The 14,849-nt window shown below is 37.9% G+C and overlaps 1 protein-coding gene and 1 long non-coding RNA gene across 4 annotated transcripts in view; one reads left to right on the plus strand and one right to left on the minus strand.

Annotated features, from left to right (window-relative positions):
* The window catches only part of pex5la (peroxisomal biogenesis factor 5-like a), a 97,437-nt gene that overhangs the window by 48,379 nt on the left and 34,209 nt on the right, over positions 1 to 14,849 (plus strand). For 2 of the 3 annotated variants that reach the window (XM_079628418.1, XM_079628419.1), the window contains exon 2: positions 9,405 to 9,509. The exons of the other annotated variant lie outside the window; for it this stretch is intronic. In XM_079628418.1, coding sequence (XP_079484544.1) covers positions 9,405 to 9,509 — 105 coding nt within the window. The remainder of the gene's footprint in view (positions 1 to 9,404; positions 9,510 to 14,849) is intronic. 3 annotated transcript variants of the gene reach the window in all.
* LOC307006912 overlaps positions 1 to 14,849 on the minus strand; it is a 56,438-nt gene that overhangs the window by 40,212 nt on the left and 1,377 nt on the right. The window contains exon 2 of the long non-coding RNA XR_013799546.1: positions 1,492 to 1,594. This is a non-coding gene — a long non-coding RNA (uncharacterized lncRNA). The remainder of the gene's footprint in view (positions 1 to 1,491; positions 1,595 to 14,849) is intronic.

The raw sequence follows: 14,849 nt of genomic DNA on the forward strand, positions 1-14,849 counted from the left end.
TGGGAAAACTGTTCTGATTTTGGAGAGGTTTTTCTGCCCAGTTTTCTATCATCTGAATCTGTCTGTTAAGTTTCTAATTCTCTGGTCCCACCCAACCTCCAAAATATTTATGAGACTTTATTTTTTGCTGGATTTTGCATCACTCTCCAAGCTCCTATCCAGTCCCCAGCCACCCAGTCATCGCTGCCAGCCTCCCATCAACCCTTCAGTTTCACCTCAGCCTCCTCTCAGTGGCGTGGATCCACCTTGGGACTGCTGGGAGCCATCTCTTCCTGGATGTGGGAAGTCCGTGGCTCCGTCTTCTGCCTCTGTGTGCTCAACTCCTCCTTGACCCGTCGCCCTGGCTCCTGCACCTGTGTTCCTTCCTCCCAATAGTTGCTGTCAAACCCTCCACCCCTTCAACTTCGGCCAGCTCCTCCCTCCCTCAGGCTCTGTCTCCGCCCTCGGTCACTCCAGCTCGACTTCAGTCCTCCGGATCCCTACGACCATCACTGCGGCTACATCGCAGCCGCCTAGATCATCGGAGTCCCTTTGCTACATCGGCTCTCCGGCTGCACGGTGGGCTCCTTCCTCCATTTCTCCATGACATCATCACCTCTGGTCGTCCCAATGGCGGTGTCAGTGACTCCTTCCTCCTGCGACGCCGCCATGGGTCGCAGTCTCAGCTGTGGCCTGGGTCAGTTGCCATCTTCCTTTGCTATGGCTTTTACCACCATCTGCTCCACCCTGGACTTTTGTGTTCTGCCTCATTCTGATCAGCTGTCCACCTCCAGAACCTCCCCCTGTGTCCTCTGCCTGTTTTGTCAACCCTTTGCCATCTCCTCATCCTCTTTGCCTCCTTGTCACCATAGCGCGAGGACGTGCCTTCAAGGAGGAGGCGTTCTGTCACACACTCACACCACATGGACTCTTGTTTTCAGTCAGTACCGTTTTTCCTTAGTTAATTTGTTGTCATGGACACTCATTAGTTTCAGCTGTGCACCAATCAATCATCTCATTATCCTGTCACTATTTAAGTTCAGTTCTGTTTTGTGTGACTTTGTCTGGTCTCGTCTATACTGTGGTTGTGTTGGATTGTGTAACTATGTTGGACTTAACCTGTGTGGATTATTAAAGATTACATATTTACTCTCATCTTCATCTTTGTGTGTTTACACAACCTGATCATGACAACAAGGCTTTGTACTTCACTCGTGTTCCAATATCCACGTAAAACAGCATCATAAGATGGACGATTATTACTGCATAGATATCGCTCCTCTAACCGGCTGCGAGCGAACTCGCATCTCTTGCACCACCATGGCAAATCTAATCCAATAGCTCGTCGTACGCAGGGCATGCAGGCTGTGAAGATTCAGAGACATCATCATCGTCAACAGCCATATCCTGCAGCACACTGACACGCTGCCAGATCAGAAGATATGAGCGATAACACATACTCATCCAGCATCTTGCCCTCATCAGCTACCAAAGAATGAGAAAGTTCCATACCTTTCTCGAAGTCCTCCATCTGTAAACCCTTGATCTCAGTTTCATCCTCGCTTCAGCTGCAGCAGGTCCTGGTCCGTAGGGCGCATATGATTGTCCCAATTCCCTTGAGAAAAGGTACAAATTAGAGGGGAGTTTCACCATAGAGAAACTCGAGCGAGCATTCTCCTCGCCCAAACAAATCATGCATAGCTCATGTGTATCATCAGGTGTCAGACACTGCTGACACGGATGAACACACTTCCGGAAAGCTCTCGCTGCCATACTGCCTTCAACACGTCACAAACAAACGGCCTGAAGACAAGAAAGTGGATGACGTGTACAACAGGCGCTCTTTTATACTCTGGTCGCACCAGTTGTGTCGTCATAGGCTGTTGCCGGCCAATGTTATTGTCGTGTTTTGACACATGCTTCAGACAAAGGTCATGCTGGAGGCATTCCCCATTAGCATCCTTGGAAGCAGTACGAGTTCCCATTCGAAATGGAACCAATAAGTTTTGCGCATTATTAAATGAGTCCAATTGAGGCGCGAGTAATCATTTCGATATTTTAAATAACCAACAACAACGTTAAATGTTTTGTAACCGTTTGCAGAGAGTATGTTTGAGCCACGCATCTTGCAGCCTCACACTCACTGTAGTTTGTATAAAACTGAATGCAGTATTTACACAGCTGTATTGATAGCAAAATATTGGACTCACAAGCATATTCTAATGCTGCAAAAAATCACTATAATAGTCCAAATACTTGTGCTGCCGTCTTGTCGTTTTGAGGTACAGTAGGATAACCCGGGAAGCTTTTCAGATGCTCCTGCATAGAAGTTGGGCTGCTGTGGTATACCATTTCAGTTTTACAGAGCATGCAGAGCACTAATGGCATTTTATTCGGTCTCCATTTAAGACAAAAATCACAGCTTTTTACCATAAGGTTCTACGGGCTGACAAAGTCTCAAGACCAGAAGCAAAGGAAGAAGAACGCCAATGGAAACAATAGGTGCCTACGCACCTTCAGTGCTTGGCCCCTAAATATAGCTGCAAGCAGCAATTAAGGGGCCAAGCACGAAGAAGACATGATAAGTCATGCCAGCATGGCTGGGAGAATCAGACCAACTGCAACAATGAGTAATTTGTTTCTAGCCCTTACTGTTCAAAAGTTATTAGCAAACATAAGTGAAACTTTGGACAGTTGGTCGCGCAAGAATCTCTAACTTTCCAGCAAGCAGTTCTGTGGGCTGCCATCCGTACCGTAAAGGTGGCAGAGTTTCTGGTTTCTAATTATAGTTTTTTTTTCTCTCTCTCATTAAAACCAAAGTTAATCAGTTATTGTATATCAAGAGCAGGGACACGTTTGTGAGCATTTTACTTTGTGATTTCACCGGAATGAATAGAGTCTCCGCAACAGCCTTAAGCGATAGATTGAAGCACTCGTTTGTGTGAAGACTGTGCACGAGTGCCAAGAGAACACTGTTGCCTTCCGCCACTGATAACTGCAGCAACGAGCACTCAGCGTGATTTAAAAAACAACACATTCCAGCACCAGAACACTTCTTATTTAACACAAACAAATTAATTGTTAATCAACAGGAGATGTTTCTTTTGTATAAGGTACATCCGTGCCGCAAGATATTTCAAAAAAGTGGTGAGGACAATATTGACGCTGGTAAAAAGTGGTGGGAACATGTCCCATCCGCAAATTACGCCTATGGCTGCCACTGACTTCCAGAGCAGAAGAAGAAGAACAAGAAGAACACTAACGATTACAATAGGTGCCTAAGCATCTTCGGTGTTTGGCCCCTAATAAGAACACTAACAGATAAAATAGGTGCCTACGGCGCTAATAATTATGTTGAGTTTACTTAGCCTATATTCAAAAGGTTTAAGCTTTAACTTGACTTTTGTGGTAGTAGAATCACGGTGAGGACATTTCCAAACATGTGTCTCTTCATTGCATGGCCACATTTTATTTTTATTACAGGCCCTTCTTAACGGTCACTCTTGTACAGACTTGTAATATTAGAGAGGCAGGGCTGTGTTTTGTTCACACACAATGGCGATTGGTCCTGAGTACAGTGGCCAGTCAAGGCTATTTAAAATGAATGTTCTCTTTGAAGCTGCAGGCAGATCCAGCAAATGGACCAAGTCCTGCCAGGAGCTGAACTAGAGATGCATCAAACAGCCATGCATTATCCACGCTACTGTTACATAATCCAAAGACTATGCAGAGTGCAAGCACCAGTTTTGGAGCAGTTCACCGGGTTGTGCACTATTCAGATTTGACAGGAGAATGCCTTTTAAATTCAGTTCCTGTATTTGAAGTAGAATTTATGGTCAATAAAATATATAACAAACATAAATATAATGGAAGAACACTTAATTTCTCAGAATGCTCTAATACCCCTAAATCTTCAAAATGGAGCCAAACAACATTAAGCAGCTTACAACATGGAAACATCATTTTTTTTGTCACAGAACTTGTGTTGGACTAATGAAATTTCTTCTGCTGTGCAACTGTGTTGTATTTATTTGAATTGCAGTTCCATAAAGTCATTTTCCTCTCATTTGAATTCAACTTCCAATTCAATTTCCAACTCATGAATAGAAAGGGGGCCACTAAAATTGTAAATTTTGCTCAACCCCAATGTCACGCATCACAAATGAAATTTGCTAATTGCTAATTAATTGAAATATATAAAACCCATGCATTGTGCCTCCAAAGATAATTTGGATATGTGATGATTTACAAATAAGTGCACATTTTGTGAAATATAATTTGTAAATGTGACACATTGTGCATGCAAGAGATGTTAGTTTACACCTTTGCATAAAAAGGTTGGCATACTAATGTTAAATCAACTGAATGTAATTAATTATTGAGCGATATCACATTTTTGAGGAAGTGATCAAATGTGGCAGACATTATACTCATCAAGGAAACTATTAGTTCAGCACCACTGATACCAGCTGATACCAGGCACTTGTGAGATTATTTACATCGTAAGCTGCTGTATATCAGCATTATACACACACTAGTATAGTGCAGAAGTTAGTTTGAGTTAATTTAAATTAAGTTTAATTCTGTTAATTCATTTTCTAGCAGCAAAAAAATGTTCAGATGTGTCAGTAAAGACTTTAATAATGCTGTTAATAAATTAATAAAGGATGTTCTTTTGAACTTTGTTTTCATTAAAAACTCAAATGTATCATTGTTTCCACTAAAATAGTAAGCAGCACAACGGTTTTCAACATTGATAATATTAAGAAATGTCTAGCATATTAGAATGAACATTGAAGACCGAGTGATATTGAAGAGAGTATGTCACTACTGACAGTAATGGCTCCTGAAAATAAAGCTTTGCCACCACAGGAATACATTACATAGGGCAGATTTTCTAATACAGCGGTATCACAAAAGCATTCATATTTAAATTTCCATCACATTATATTTACTTTTGGCACATTTTTCGAAACAGTCTTAACATTCTCTAAACTCTCAACTGTTTGTTGTAACATCATTCAGAACTCTATTGCATGTCTGCAAAATGTAGAAACTTGCCCAATTCCTGCTTCAAAACCTAGTTATTTGTGTCAGAAAATTGTCCAATGGCACCAAAATAAAGTGTTTTTGTCATCGTGTGAGTCACACTGATCAAAATGCTTAGATGTTTAAATATGAAAAATTATTTGACACTGACATTAACTGCTTTCTATACAAGAATGTCAATTTTGTCTGAGCATTTTAAATAGCCTACAGATTCAGAAAGTAGGTACAATTTTACCAGGAAAAGCCAATACTGTAGTACAAAAAAAGAAAATGAACATTGCAGAAATGTGTTACATGTAAACAAAAAATTCTCATTTGCTTGTTAATTTTTACACGCTCCATTATTCCTTTCTCTAAACACAATTTTCAGTTTGCATGCAACACATTTCTACAAAAATAAATGTACTGTAAAAATTCAAATGTATTTATACAGTATTGACGTAGCTAACAAGCCATGTGCATTTAGTTATTGTGCAAATTGTAGACAATTGTACTTTTTTGCACACGTGCCAAAACACATGCAATTTGCTTAAATCAATCTAATTGAAATTGTAATCTACAGAAATTCAAATCTGATGTGAACAAGAAACTAATTGTTCTGAACTTAGACCTGAACTTATTGTTTTGAGAAAATCAAGTCTCATTTGAGCATTGAGCCAAGGCGACTGAATAAAACTGCAATTAAAATGTTGTCTATAATCCCTTCTACATGAGAAAATTATTTTAGTATCAGTCTGATGTGAAATGTTAAATATATTTAAAATGGCCTTGGGGTCTCTTCGACCACAAACAGAACATGAGGGTTTATTCATAGGGCAAAAGGGCAAAGATGACAAAAAGAAATCATGAGGCAGAGAAGACTCACTTTGTAAGGACTGCTTACATTTTTAATTAAAAACACTTACACTTTATATCAGTCAACTAAGACGTGTTTTTCGTCTCCTTTACGTAATAGCATTAAATTCTCTGGAGAGATGTCTCAGCCGGTCACGTACACACAATGGCACTGGACACAATCACAGGGTAGAGTGAATGAATTGAGAATTGAGCACTTCTTGTTTTAAGAATGACGACAGTGTGATTCAGAGAGAGAGATTACTTTTCTTATCTCTAATGGCAGAGCCATGCTAGATTAGACCGTAAGGGAATACATTTTATCGAAAAGATGGCTGGAAAGTTTTACAGTGTAAATTGTGTGTGTGTGTGTGTTTTTATTGAACTAGATTTTGCAAAGATGCAGTATTTCATCTTTCTGAAATCTAATGCTGACGTCACCACACCAAACTAGAATTTGAAATGTAGAGTTGGATGATGTTTTATTTGAGTGTTCAAAATGCTAGCTGACCAGATCAGATTTTTATTGCAGCAATGCATGATACTTTAGCAATGGATGTTTCACCATTGATCATGTTTTTAAAAGATTAATTGATTTTCAAATTTATTATTTACAAAGAATTGGAATTTAATTAGTCATTCATTGTTTTAGAAAAGCAGTTTTTTTCCGAAGATAAACTTTGAATGTTTGCTTGACAAAGTCTTATTTGAAAGTGTTGAAAAGTTTTTTAAATGCCTTGAAGTTTAAAGCATTATATGCCTTACAGAACGACAAATTGAATGATAGAACGATAGATAAATAGATAGGCCATGTTAAGTATTTGTATATTTGAGAGTTTAACATACAGTCCGTCGTGCTCAAAAGTTTAATGTTAATTAATAATTTTAATAGTATAAGAGGGATCATAAAAATGCATGTTATTTTTTTATTTAGAACTTTCGTGAATACGATATTTACATAAAATATGTTTTATTATAGTCCACAAGACAATAAAATATATATAAAAATATATATATATAAGAAAAACCTCATTCAAAAGTTTACATATCCTTAATTCTTAATACTGTGTGTTGTTACCTGGATGATCAACAACTGTTTTTTTTTTGTGATGATTGTTCTTGAGTCCCTTGTTTGTCATGAACAGTTAAACTTCCCAATGTTCTTCAGAAAAATCCTTCAGGTCCTGCAAAATCTTCAGTTTTGATTTGAGGACAATTTATGGACACAAACACAACTATTATAAAAGGTTCAAACATTCACTGATGCTCTAGAAGGAAACACAATGCATTAAGAGCTGGGGGGTGAAAACTTTTGGACCGGTTTTCTTATAAAAGAAAATAATGTATTACTGCCCTTCGGAAGCAACAGAAGATACTTACCGTACATGTTTTCAGTAAGACAATTTAAGTACAATTTACCTTGATCTTCAAATTCAAAAGTTTTCACCCCCTTAATGCATCGTGTTTCCTTCTGGAGCATCAGTGAATGTTTGAACCTTTTTTAATAGTTGTGTTTGAGTCCCTCAATTATCCTCAGTGTGAAAAGATGAATCTCAAAAGCATACAGTCACTGCTGGAAAGGGTTCAAATATGCAAAAGATGCTGGAAAACTGAATAATTTGCAGAATGTTAACTTTTTTAACTGCTCAGGACAAACAAGGGACTCAAGAACAACCATCCCAAAAAAAAAAAACAGTCATGGATCATCCAGGTAACAACACACAGTATTAAGAATCAAGGGTATGTAAACTTTTGAACGAGGTCATTAATATAAATGCAGCTATTTTTTTTTGTCTTGTAGACTATATGTAGGGCTGGGCGATATGGCCAAAAAAAAATATCACGATATTTTTTTTTATATCAGTCGATATCGATAATTATCGATAAATGTCAAATCTTTATTTATTTCAAGTTTAAAGGCAGATTTGTGCTCCTAAGTGAAAGTTAGGAGCAAAAAGAAACCAGGGCGTTAGTTGTGTTTTTAAACTACTCTTTATTCTCAGAACATATCATGACAAACACTTGCCAAACAGGTGAACATTCACAAATCCGAGGTAGAACATTCAAACATTTGTCATTTTTCCCTAACAAAATACATATCTTTATTTCAGTAGTGTTAGCTTGAGTTAGGATGCAGATTTAACTATATACAATTTATGTTCATTAACAAAAACAGTAACATCTGTTAAAAAAAAGTAACAACATTATTTGTATTTGGTCAAATGTAATATTCTTTAGTTTTATTAAAATTAACCATTGGTCATCCAGCATCATGCATTTAGATCATGAGAACCACAGATAAAATGTAACTTTATGGTTTCTATGGTATTTATGAAAACCAGTAGCCTAAATACATTATTAAAAACTAATTATATTCCATTAGTCCTTTAATACATTGTCTACATTAATAATATTATACAATTCAATATATATATCCCACATTTCATGGTGCAGTTAATATTAGTAGGCTAACGTTACAGTAACGTTAAATCCGTGGTAAATGAGTAGACGGAAAAGCTTCTGACTGTATCGTTGCGCACAGTGTTTCTCATGTTCGTCAGTGCGGTCTCATCTGGCTTTAAACTGGTTTAAATCACTGAGACATGTGTGTTCCTCGCTGAATTCAAGCGCTTCTCACTGGATCTAGTGACCGAGAGCGATCAGAGTAAACGCGTCTGCTCTAGTGAGCTCGCGCTCCGCTGCCGTTTGGACTTTGAGCCGAGCGGATAAACGGTCCGTGTGGCGCGCGCGGTTCAAATGAGATTCGTTCCGCTTTTGGCGCAAAAACATTATCGAACATTTATCGAACTCTTGATATCGTTTTATCGAGAAAAATTATATCGCGATAATTATCGTTATCGTTTTATCGCCCAGCCCTAACTATATGTAAACATCTTTTATGTAAAATATCTTATCCAGGACAGTACTAAATAAAAAAAATAACATGCATTTTGTATGATCCCTCTTATTTTGTTAAAATAATGACTGTAACATTTTACAGATTCTGCAATGTGTATGTAAATATTTGAGCACAACTGTAAGTGTTCTCAATTTAATAGATTCACTGGACACTGCATTTACTCAGTGTGAGTTTAGCCAAGCTGAACAGAGCTGTCCAATTCAATTTAACCCATTATGTAACTTGTCCTTGGATCAATTGGGTGCCTTCTTCCCCAGGGGAGGCAGTGGTTGAATCCTGAAGTGACTAACTGTTCAGACTGGCCATATGTCTCTGTCTCTGTAGTTCAGATAAAAGCAGTTGACAACAGCCACCCTTATCACTTGCATGACTGCGGTGGCACTCCATCACGCAAAGTAAAACCCAGGGTGACGTGAGAAAGAATATACTGTCATTCCATACAGCTGTTTCATGTGTGGCTTTAGGCAGTGTTTCCTTTTGCTGTGTTGTTGACACTCAGTGTGATCATATTAATCTTTAAGAATATAATTATTTGAGCCTTTAAGCACCGTAGGACGAATAATACTTGGAATATCTAAATATTCTGTCCTGACACAAGGCATTGTTGATTTCACTGTTGTAGGGGAAAGACTCTAGGGCTGCAGATAAGACCGTTGCCATGGTCCTGAAGGAGATACCCAATAAGGCGTCCTCAGAAGGCAAACCCCTCCTCACGGTGACAAACAAGGTGGGCAGAACTACTGCAGCTACCGCAAGAGTGAAATGATGATGATAACCAATGGCAAGGCTTTGACCATCACATGTCTAACCTCTACCATTTAGCCTATAAAAACTGCCATCATAAATGTCTAACCGACAACACAACAGTTAACACTGGCTTTTTTTTTATTTCAGAGCAGCTCTGTGGGGTATAAAATTCAGCTTTTCACATCAGGCAAGGCTTGTCACTGGCAATAGAATGGGGACAATAGAAATGATAATTTTAGATGGACATGTGGGACACATGAATTTAAATCGTAGCCTTACAGTATGTTTAGTGATGGTCAAGGATTTTACACCACAACCACAATATAGGTCACATATTTAAGCTGTAAATATAGGGAAATACTTCACCACATGCCTCTGAATTGTAATATACCCTAATAAGCAGTTCAATTTGATATATTTAATGTTATTTTACAAATATTTTACATAGCAATGTACAATATATCAGTAATGTATCGGACTATATTTTAATTGTGCATCATTTCCACCTATATTTTCCACACATTTTGATTACCATTGCAGTCATCAACTAACTAATAATGTTCAAAATCCCAAAACGAACATCCATTTTTCATGTTGCACTTAATGTTACCATGTGTAAATTCACTTCACTTAATCATTTCAAATTATTTATTTGATGCTGGAACCTTTCTGGCAAAATACATTTCCTTGCTCTTTAGTGGTTGATATGAGTCTAGTGTCGTAGCTTTATTGCTAATCTTGTTGTTGCCTGTGTGGTTTGTGGCTCATTCTGTGTTTAAATCTTTTAGTTGGTATGTGTAACTGTCATCTGTGTAGTATAAGTCTGTGTGTTGTATTGATGCCATACAGATTAGGAACTATTCAATAATAATTGGACAAAACTAAGCTTTTTAGCACTTAACTGGCACGATTGGCATCCGCTCTTGCTTCACCTGTCACTAAATGACAGATAATTCAAATATACCTTTGCAAAGCATTTAGTGGTTCGTTTTGTAATCAGTCGAGAATCAATAGACCAGTGACCTGAAGTCAACTGCACTCCTTTGCTTTGTCCATAATAGCGTGAAGGTTAGTTCATTTTCAAATCAGGTGAGATCGAACATGGCATGTGAAGCACAGCATCGTTCCTCTGTGTAAAGTCTTGTCAATACTGATGCCAGAGTGTTATCAGATCAATACTGACCTATTTAACACAATGTGGAACCAGTAGTAACTTCAGTCTTGTAAAACAACTAATGGTCCGAATGAAAAGTTGATTTTATCGGCAAAGTTTATTTGGATGCATGTCATTCGGTTATATTAGGGTATTTATAGATATATATAAAAGCCTGAATAATGTTATGTTGAGAAATTAGCACTTCTTATACTCTGTGTCCCTAACCAATTTAATACTGTGTATTAAACACCTGCCGTCACTTCAAGAAAATTGCAGAACTTACCGGCTAGACTCTTTATCTGAAGAGAAAATTAGCCAAACACACTGTGTAACATATAGGATAATAGAAAGCAGAGGGTTTTTTTTTTTACTTGATTGAAAACACTTCGTCATTGCGAGAACCAGGCGTCCTTATTTCAACTTTTGAATGTTTTTTTTATATATTTAACCAAATTAACAACCATGCTGGTGTTGCATAAACATTTTCAGTTTAAATATCATATTAATTAATTATACAGGCCTCGCACACAATTTATCACTCGAGATAAAAATAAAATAGTATAGGTTTTCAACAAGGTAACACTCTTACAGCAAAATACCTCTGAAAATAATTTCTTCATACTGTATGCAGTTGTGTACATTCATGCTGTTATTTATAACACTAATAATTGCCTCACATGAGCTTTTACCTCCCTCAGCTAACCTCCCTAACTCTCCCCCCTAAGACTCCCGCCAGCTAAACTGGTTCCAGGTTCCCTTGACAACAATATCTTGGAGTTACCACCAGGAGCTAAGCCCACGTGACACAATTAGCTGAAGTTTTCCATGACATAATTCAGGATATGCCCTCTGAATGCTTTTGTTTTGATAAAGCGTATAGCTGAGAAGAACTGGGGGGGGGGGGGGGGGGGAATCTATTTTACATAGATAAGAAGTCCATCAGCATTATTTTTCTTACATTAGCAATTAGTGAGTTTATTCTGTTTTACAATACAATACAAAATGTAAAGTAAATTCAAAGTGAGGAGGGGGGGGGGGGGTAGAAATCACGTTTCACTGGACACAGAGATCATTTTATATTAGTGGTTGTTTATGTACTTTTATTGTGGCATTTACACAAGTAGGTCTTATGTTCAGTAAAATCACGTTTGCCTTTTTTGTTTTTTGGCCCCTTGGTTAATTATGTTTCAAAATAAACGGCTAGCCAACCTATACCTTGCATGGCTTGAAGACATTAATACATTTAGAATGCGCAACTATGGCGTGCTCGCTTCATTTCCCTAATTCATGGGGCTAAATGTAGTTGCTAGAAAAGCTTTTGAGGATCATAGTGAGATGGGACAGGAGCAATATGAATCTCAGAATAGAAAATTATGTACAGAATTACATTAATAATCAAATCCTAATTACAGCCAAAATATGTAGCCTTGATGTTCAAGTCTTGGCTGAATTTTATGTTGCAATATTCATTGTTTGAATTTATAGGAAGCCTCACGCTTATATAACACACTTCATTCTTTTACTTAAAGGGATACTTCACTGCTGGAAAGATGAATTTGTATTTAAATTGGGTCATGGATGTAGTAGAAATCTGAAATTATTTTAGAAGTTGGTGCCTTCTAGACTGAGAAAAGCCAGAAAATATATTTATGGCTCATGTGGATGAAAGACAACAACTCCCAGAATGCACTTGCTTCGCTGCCCTACGAGGCCACTCCCAAGCCACGTCTACCGGTTACAGAGGGCAGTATCGGAAGAAATTATACAACTAGGCTACTGGTTGACTCGAAACTAGAAAGACGCCATTTTATCGTAAATCTCTGTGACGAGTTATGGCCATTGCACACTGAGTCCAAAATTTTCGTATGCATTTTTTCGTATTCGTGATTCGGTGGCTCTGAATTCAAAGCACCTTTCAAACACCCTTCAAACTGCTTGTTACGGATGCGAAAAACGCAGAAAATCGCTGTTTCGATTTTTTTTATGACGAACGAAAGTTTCGGAGGCAGTGTGCAAGCGTGATTGACATAACATGAGGTCGTATTTATTTTTTAACGTGCAAAAATTTCGGATGCGAATTTCGGACTCAGTGTGCAATGGCCTTTAGTCCGCCCCAGCTCGAGTCTGCGAGCTGTCTCTTCCTCTATTCCGATTCGACATGTCCGGGAAAAAGAGGACGTATGGTCACCCCTACTACTCAGCTTTCTCCACAGAGCAAGAGCCTGTTAGCTTAGCTTAAAAAAAAGATGGCTGACACTAGGGCTGGACAATAATTAAATATCGCGATATAATTTTTTTCAATAACGGTGATATGATTTTTAAACACATTTCCGATATACATTACAGACAATGGCATGGGCTACGTTTACGTTTTCATTTTTACTGCGTTATAAATATAAGCAGCACGACACAACAGTTCATATGTTCATTGTCTCCAAATTGACCGTTCACAAAGACCCGTCCCCTTTAGTTACTATTGCTGTGTCCAACAAGCTACGCCACTCTCACGCCACACCATGTTCTCACGCAGTGAAAAATACATTGCGGAGCAAAGAGGACGCTGACAACACGCTGACAGACAGGACAGAAAAGGTTACTTTTGATGATGAAACAACGTCTCAACTTTGGCAATTTTGTCAAGAAATTTAAACAATAAATGGCGTTTTGTGGCTCTTTAATGTGTGTGACAGATCGCTGTAAAGCCTCAGCTGCTCGTGAACCGATCATCTCTTTCTTCTAGTTAATTTATAGCACCAAATAAACATGAATGAACATAAGAAGGAATGTTGTTTTAACCGCGGAAAGACTACAACACTCCGTTTTTCAATTCAAATCCTCCAACGTTAATGTACTAAGTTAACTCTCCTGATTGCTTTATCGGACAAAAATGGTGGATTCGGCGAATGGAGTTATTATGTGCAAACAGCTGGAAACTATATTTGTGCAGTGTGCGCATGTCAAAAAATCAATTCTGATTTGAAGCTTGTGACATAAACGCGCTCATCAACCCGATCACGTGTTTGGCGTTCATGTAACGTTAAACACTACATTCAGATTAATCAATCAAAATGAATTCAGGGTGTCATCAACACTCAAAATGTCCCTCAGCAACGTGTTTTTGTTGCTCACTTTTTTTGGGGGGGGTTCTTTTCTGCAGCAACTTTGAGCACTTTTCATATTCTTTTCTTTATCCTATAAGAAAAATATAATCAACCTATGTTAGATATTAATAAGTTGAGTTATTAACTTATGTTTGTTTGACGGTGATTTCACATTTCTTGTTTGTATGAAGGCTAAATACAAATAAAATATTAACAATAATAAATTTGTACCATTTTTATTTCTAAAATGTTATATAGTTTTATAGGAGGAGGTTTCAGAGACTTGGCAAATTAATTTTTCAGAAGTTTTTAGGTACAGACATTAATTGTGGGCGTTCTTGGCAGTTTTTCCTGAGGCTTTTATATTGTTCATATCGATATCGGAATTATATTGTATCGACCGAAATTAAGAAATATATATTTTGGCCATATCGTCCAGCCCTAGCTGACACTATTTGTACATTCTGTGAGTGAGATCCCACCCACTATGGGCAGGTTGAAAACATGCAGAACTAGCTCCAACTACTGGCTGTAGTTTTTAGCCTCTGGCCAGGAAAGCCAAAATTAAAAATTTTGCGTCATCAGAGGATTTTTCCAGACAAAAAAATACATAAATCTCTCATCTCAGGAGGACATGAGGGAGGGAAGCATGGTCATTCGAATAATGCTGCCAGGTTTCTACTGATACAAAGCTTAATGCTAATCGGTGAAGTATCCCTTTAAAGGGTTAGTTCACCCATTTAAGACATGAAGTTGTATGCAATCCTTAACAGCACTATAGTGCATACACAATGACCCACTCTGTGGTCACCTCCCTGGTCAGAGTTCTGACCGCTGGAAGTTTTCCAAGAAAGTAGTCCTGGTTTTTACAGTACGTGAAAAAATTATTTGCGTTTCAAAGCTTGATTAATTTACATCACAAAAAACACGCCAGACAAAATTCATACCTCAGTTTTAATCGGCACTATTTTCTTTCCATTTCTATCAATGCTGTCAACGTCAACAGTGCGCACGTTGGATTGCAGGTTTAAAAGCAGGTTTAAAACTTGCCCCATTGAAGTCA

The sequence above is a fragment of the Phoxinus phoxinus genome (assembly GCF_949152265.1).
Source record: "Phoxinus phoxinus genome assembly, chromosome: 11".
NCBI lineage: Eukaryota > Metazoa > Chordata > Actinopteri > Cypriniformes > Leuciscidae > Phoxinus > Phoxinus phoxinus.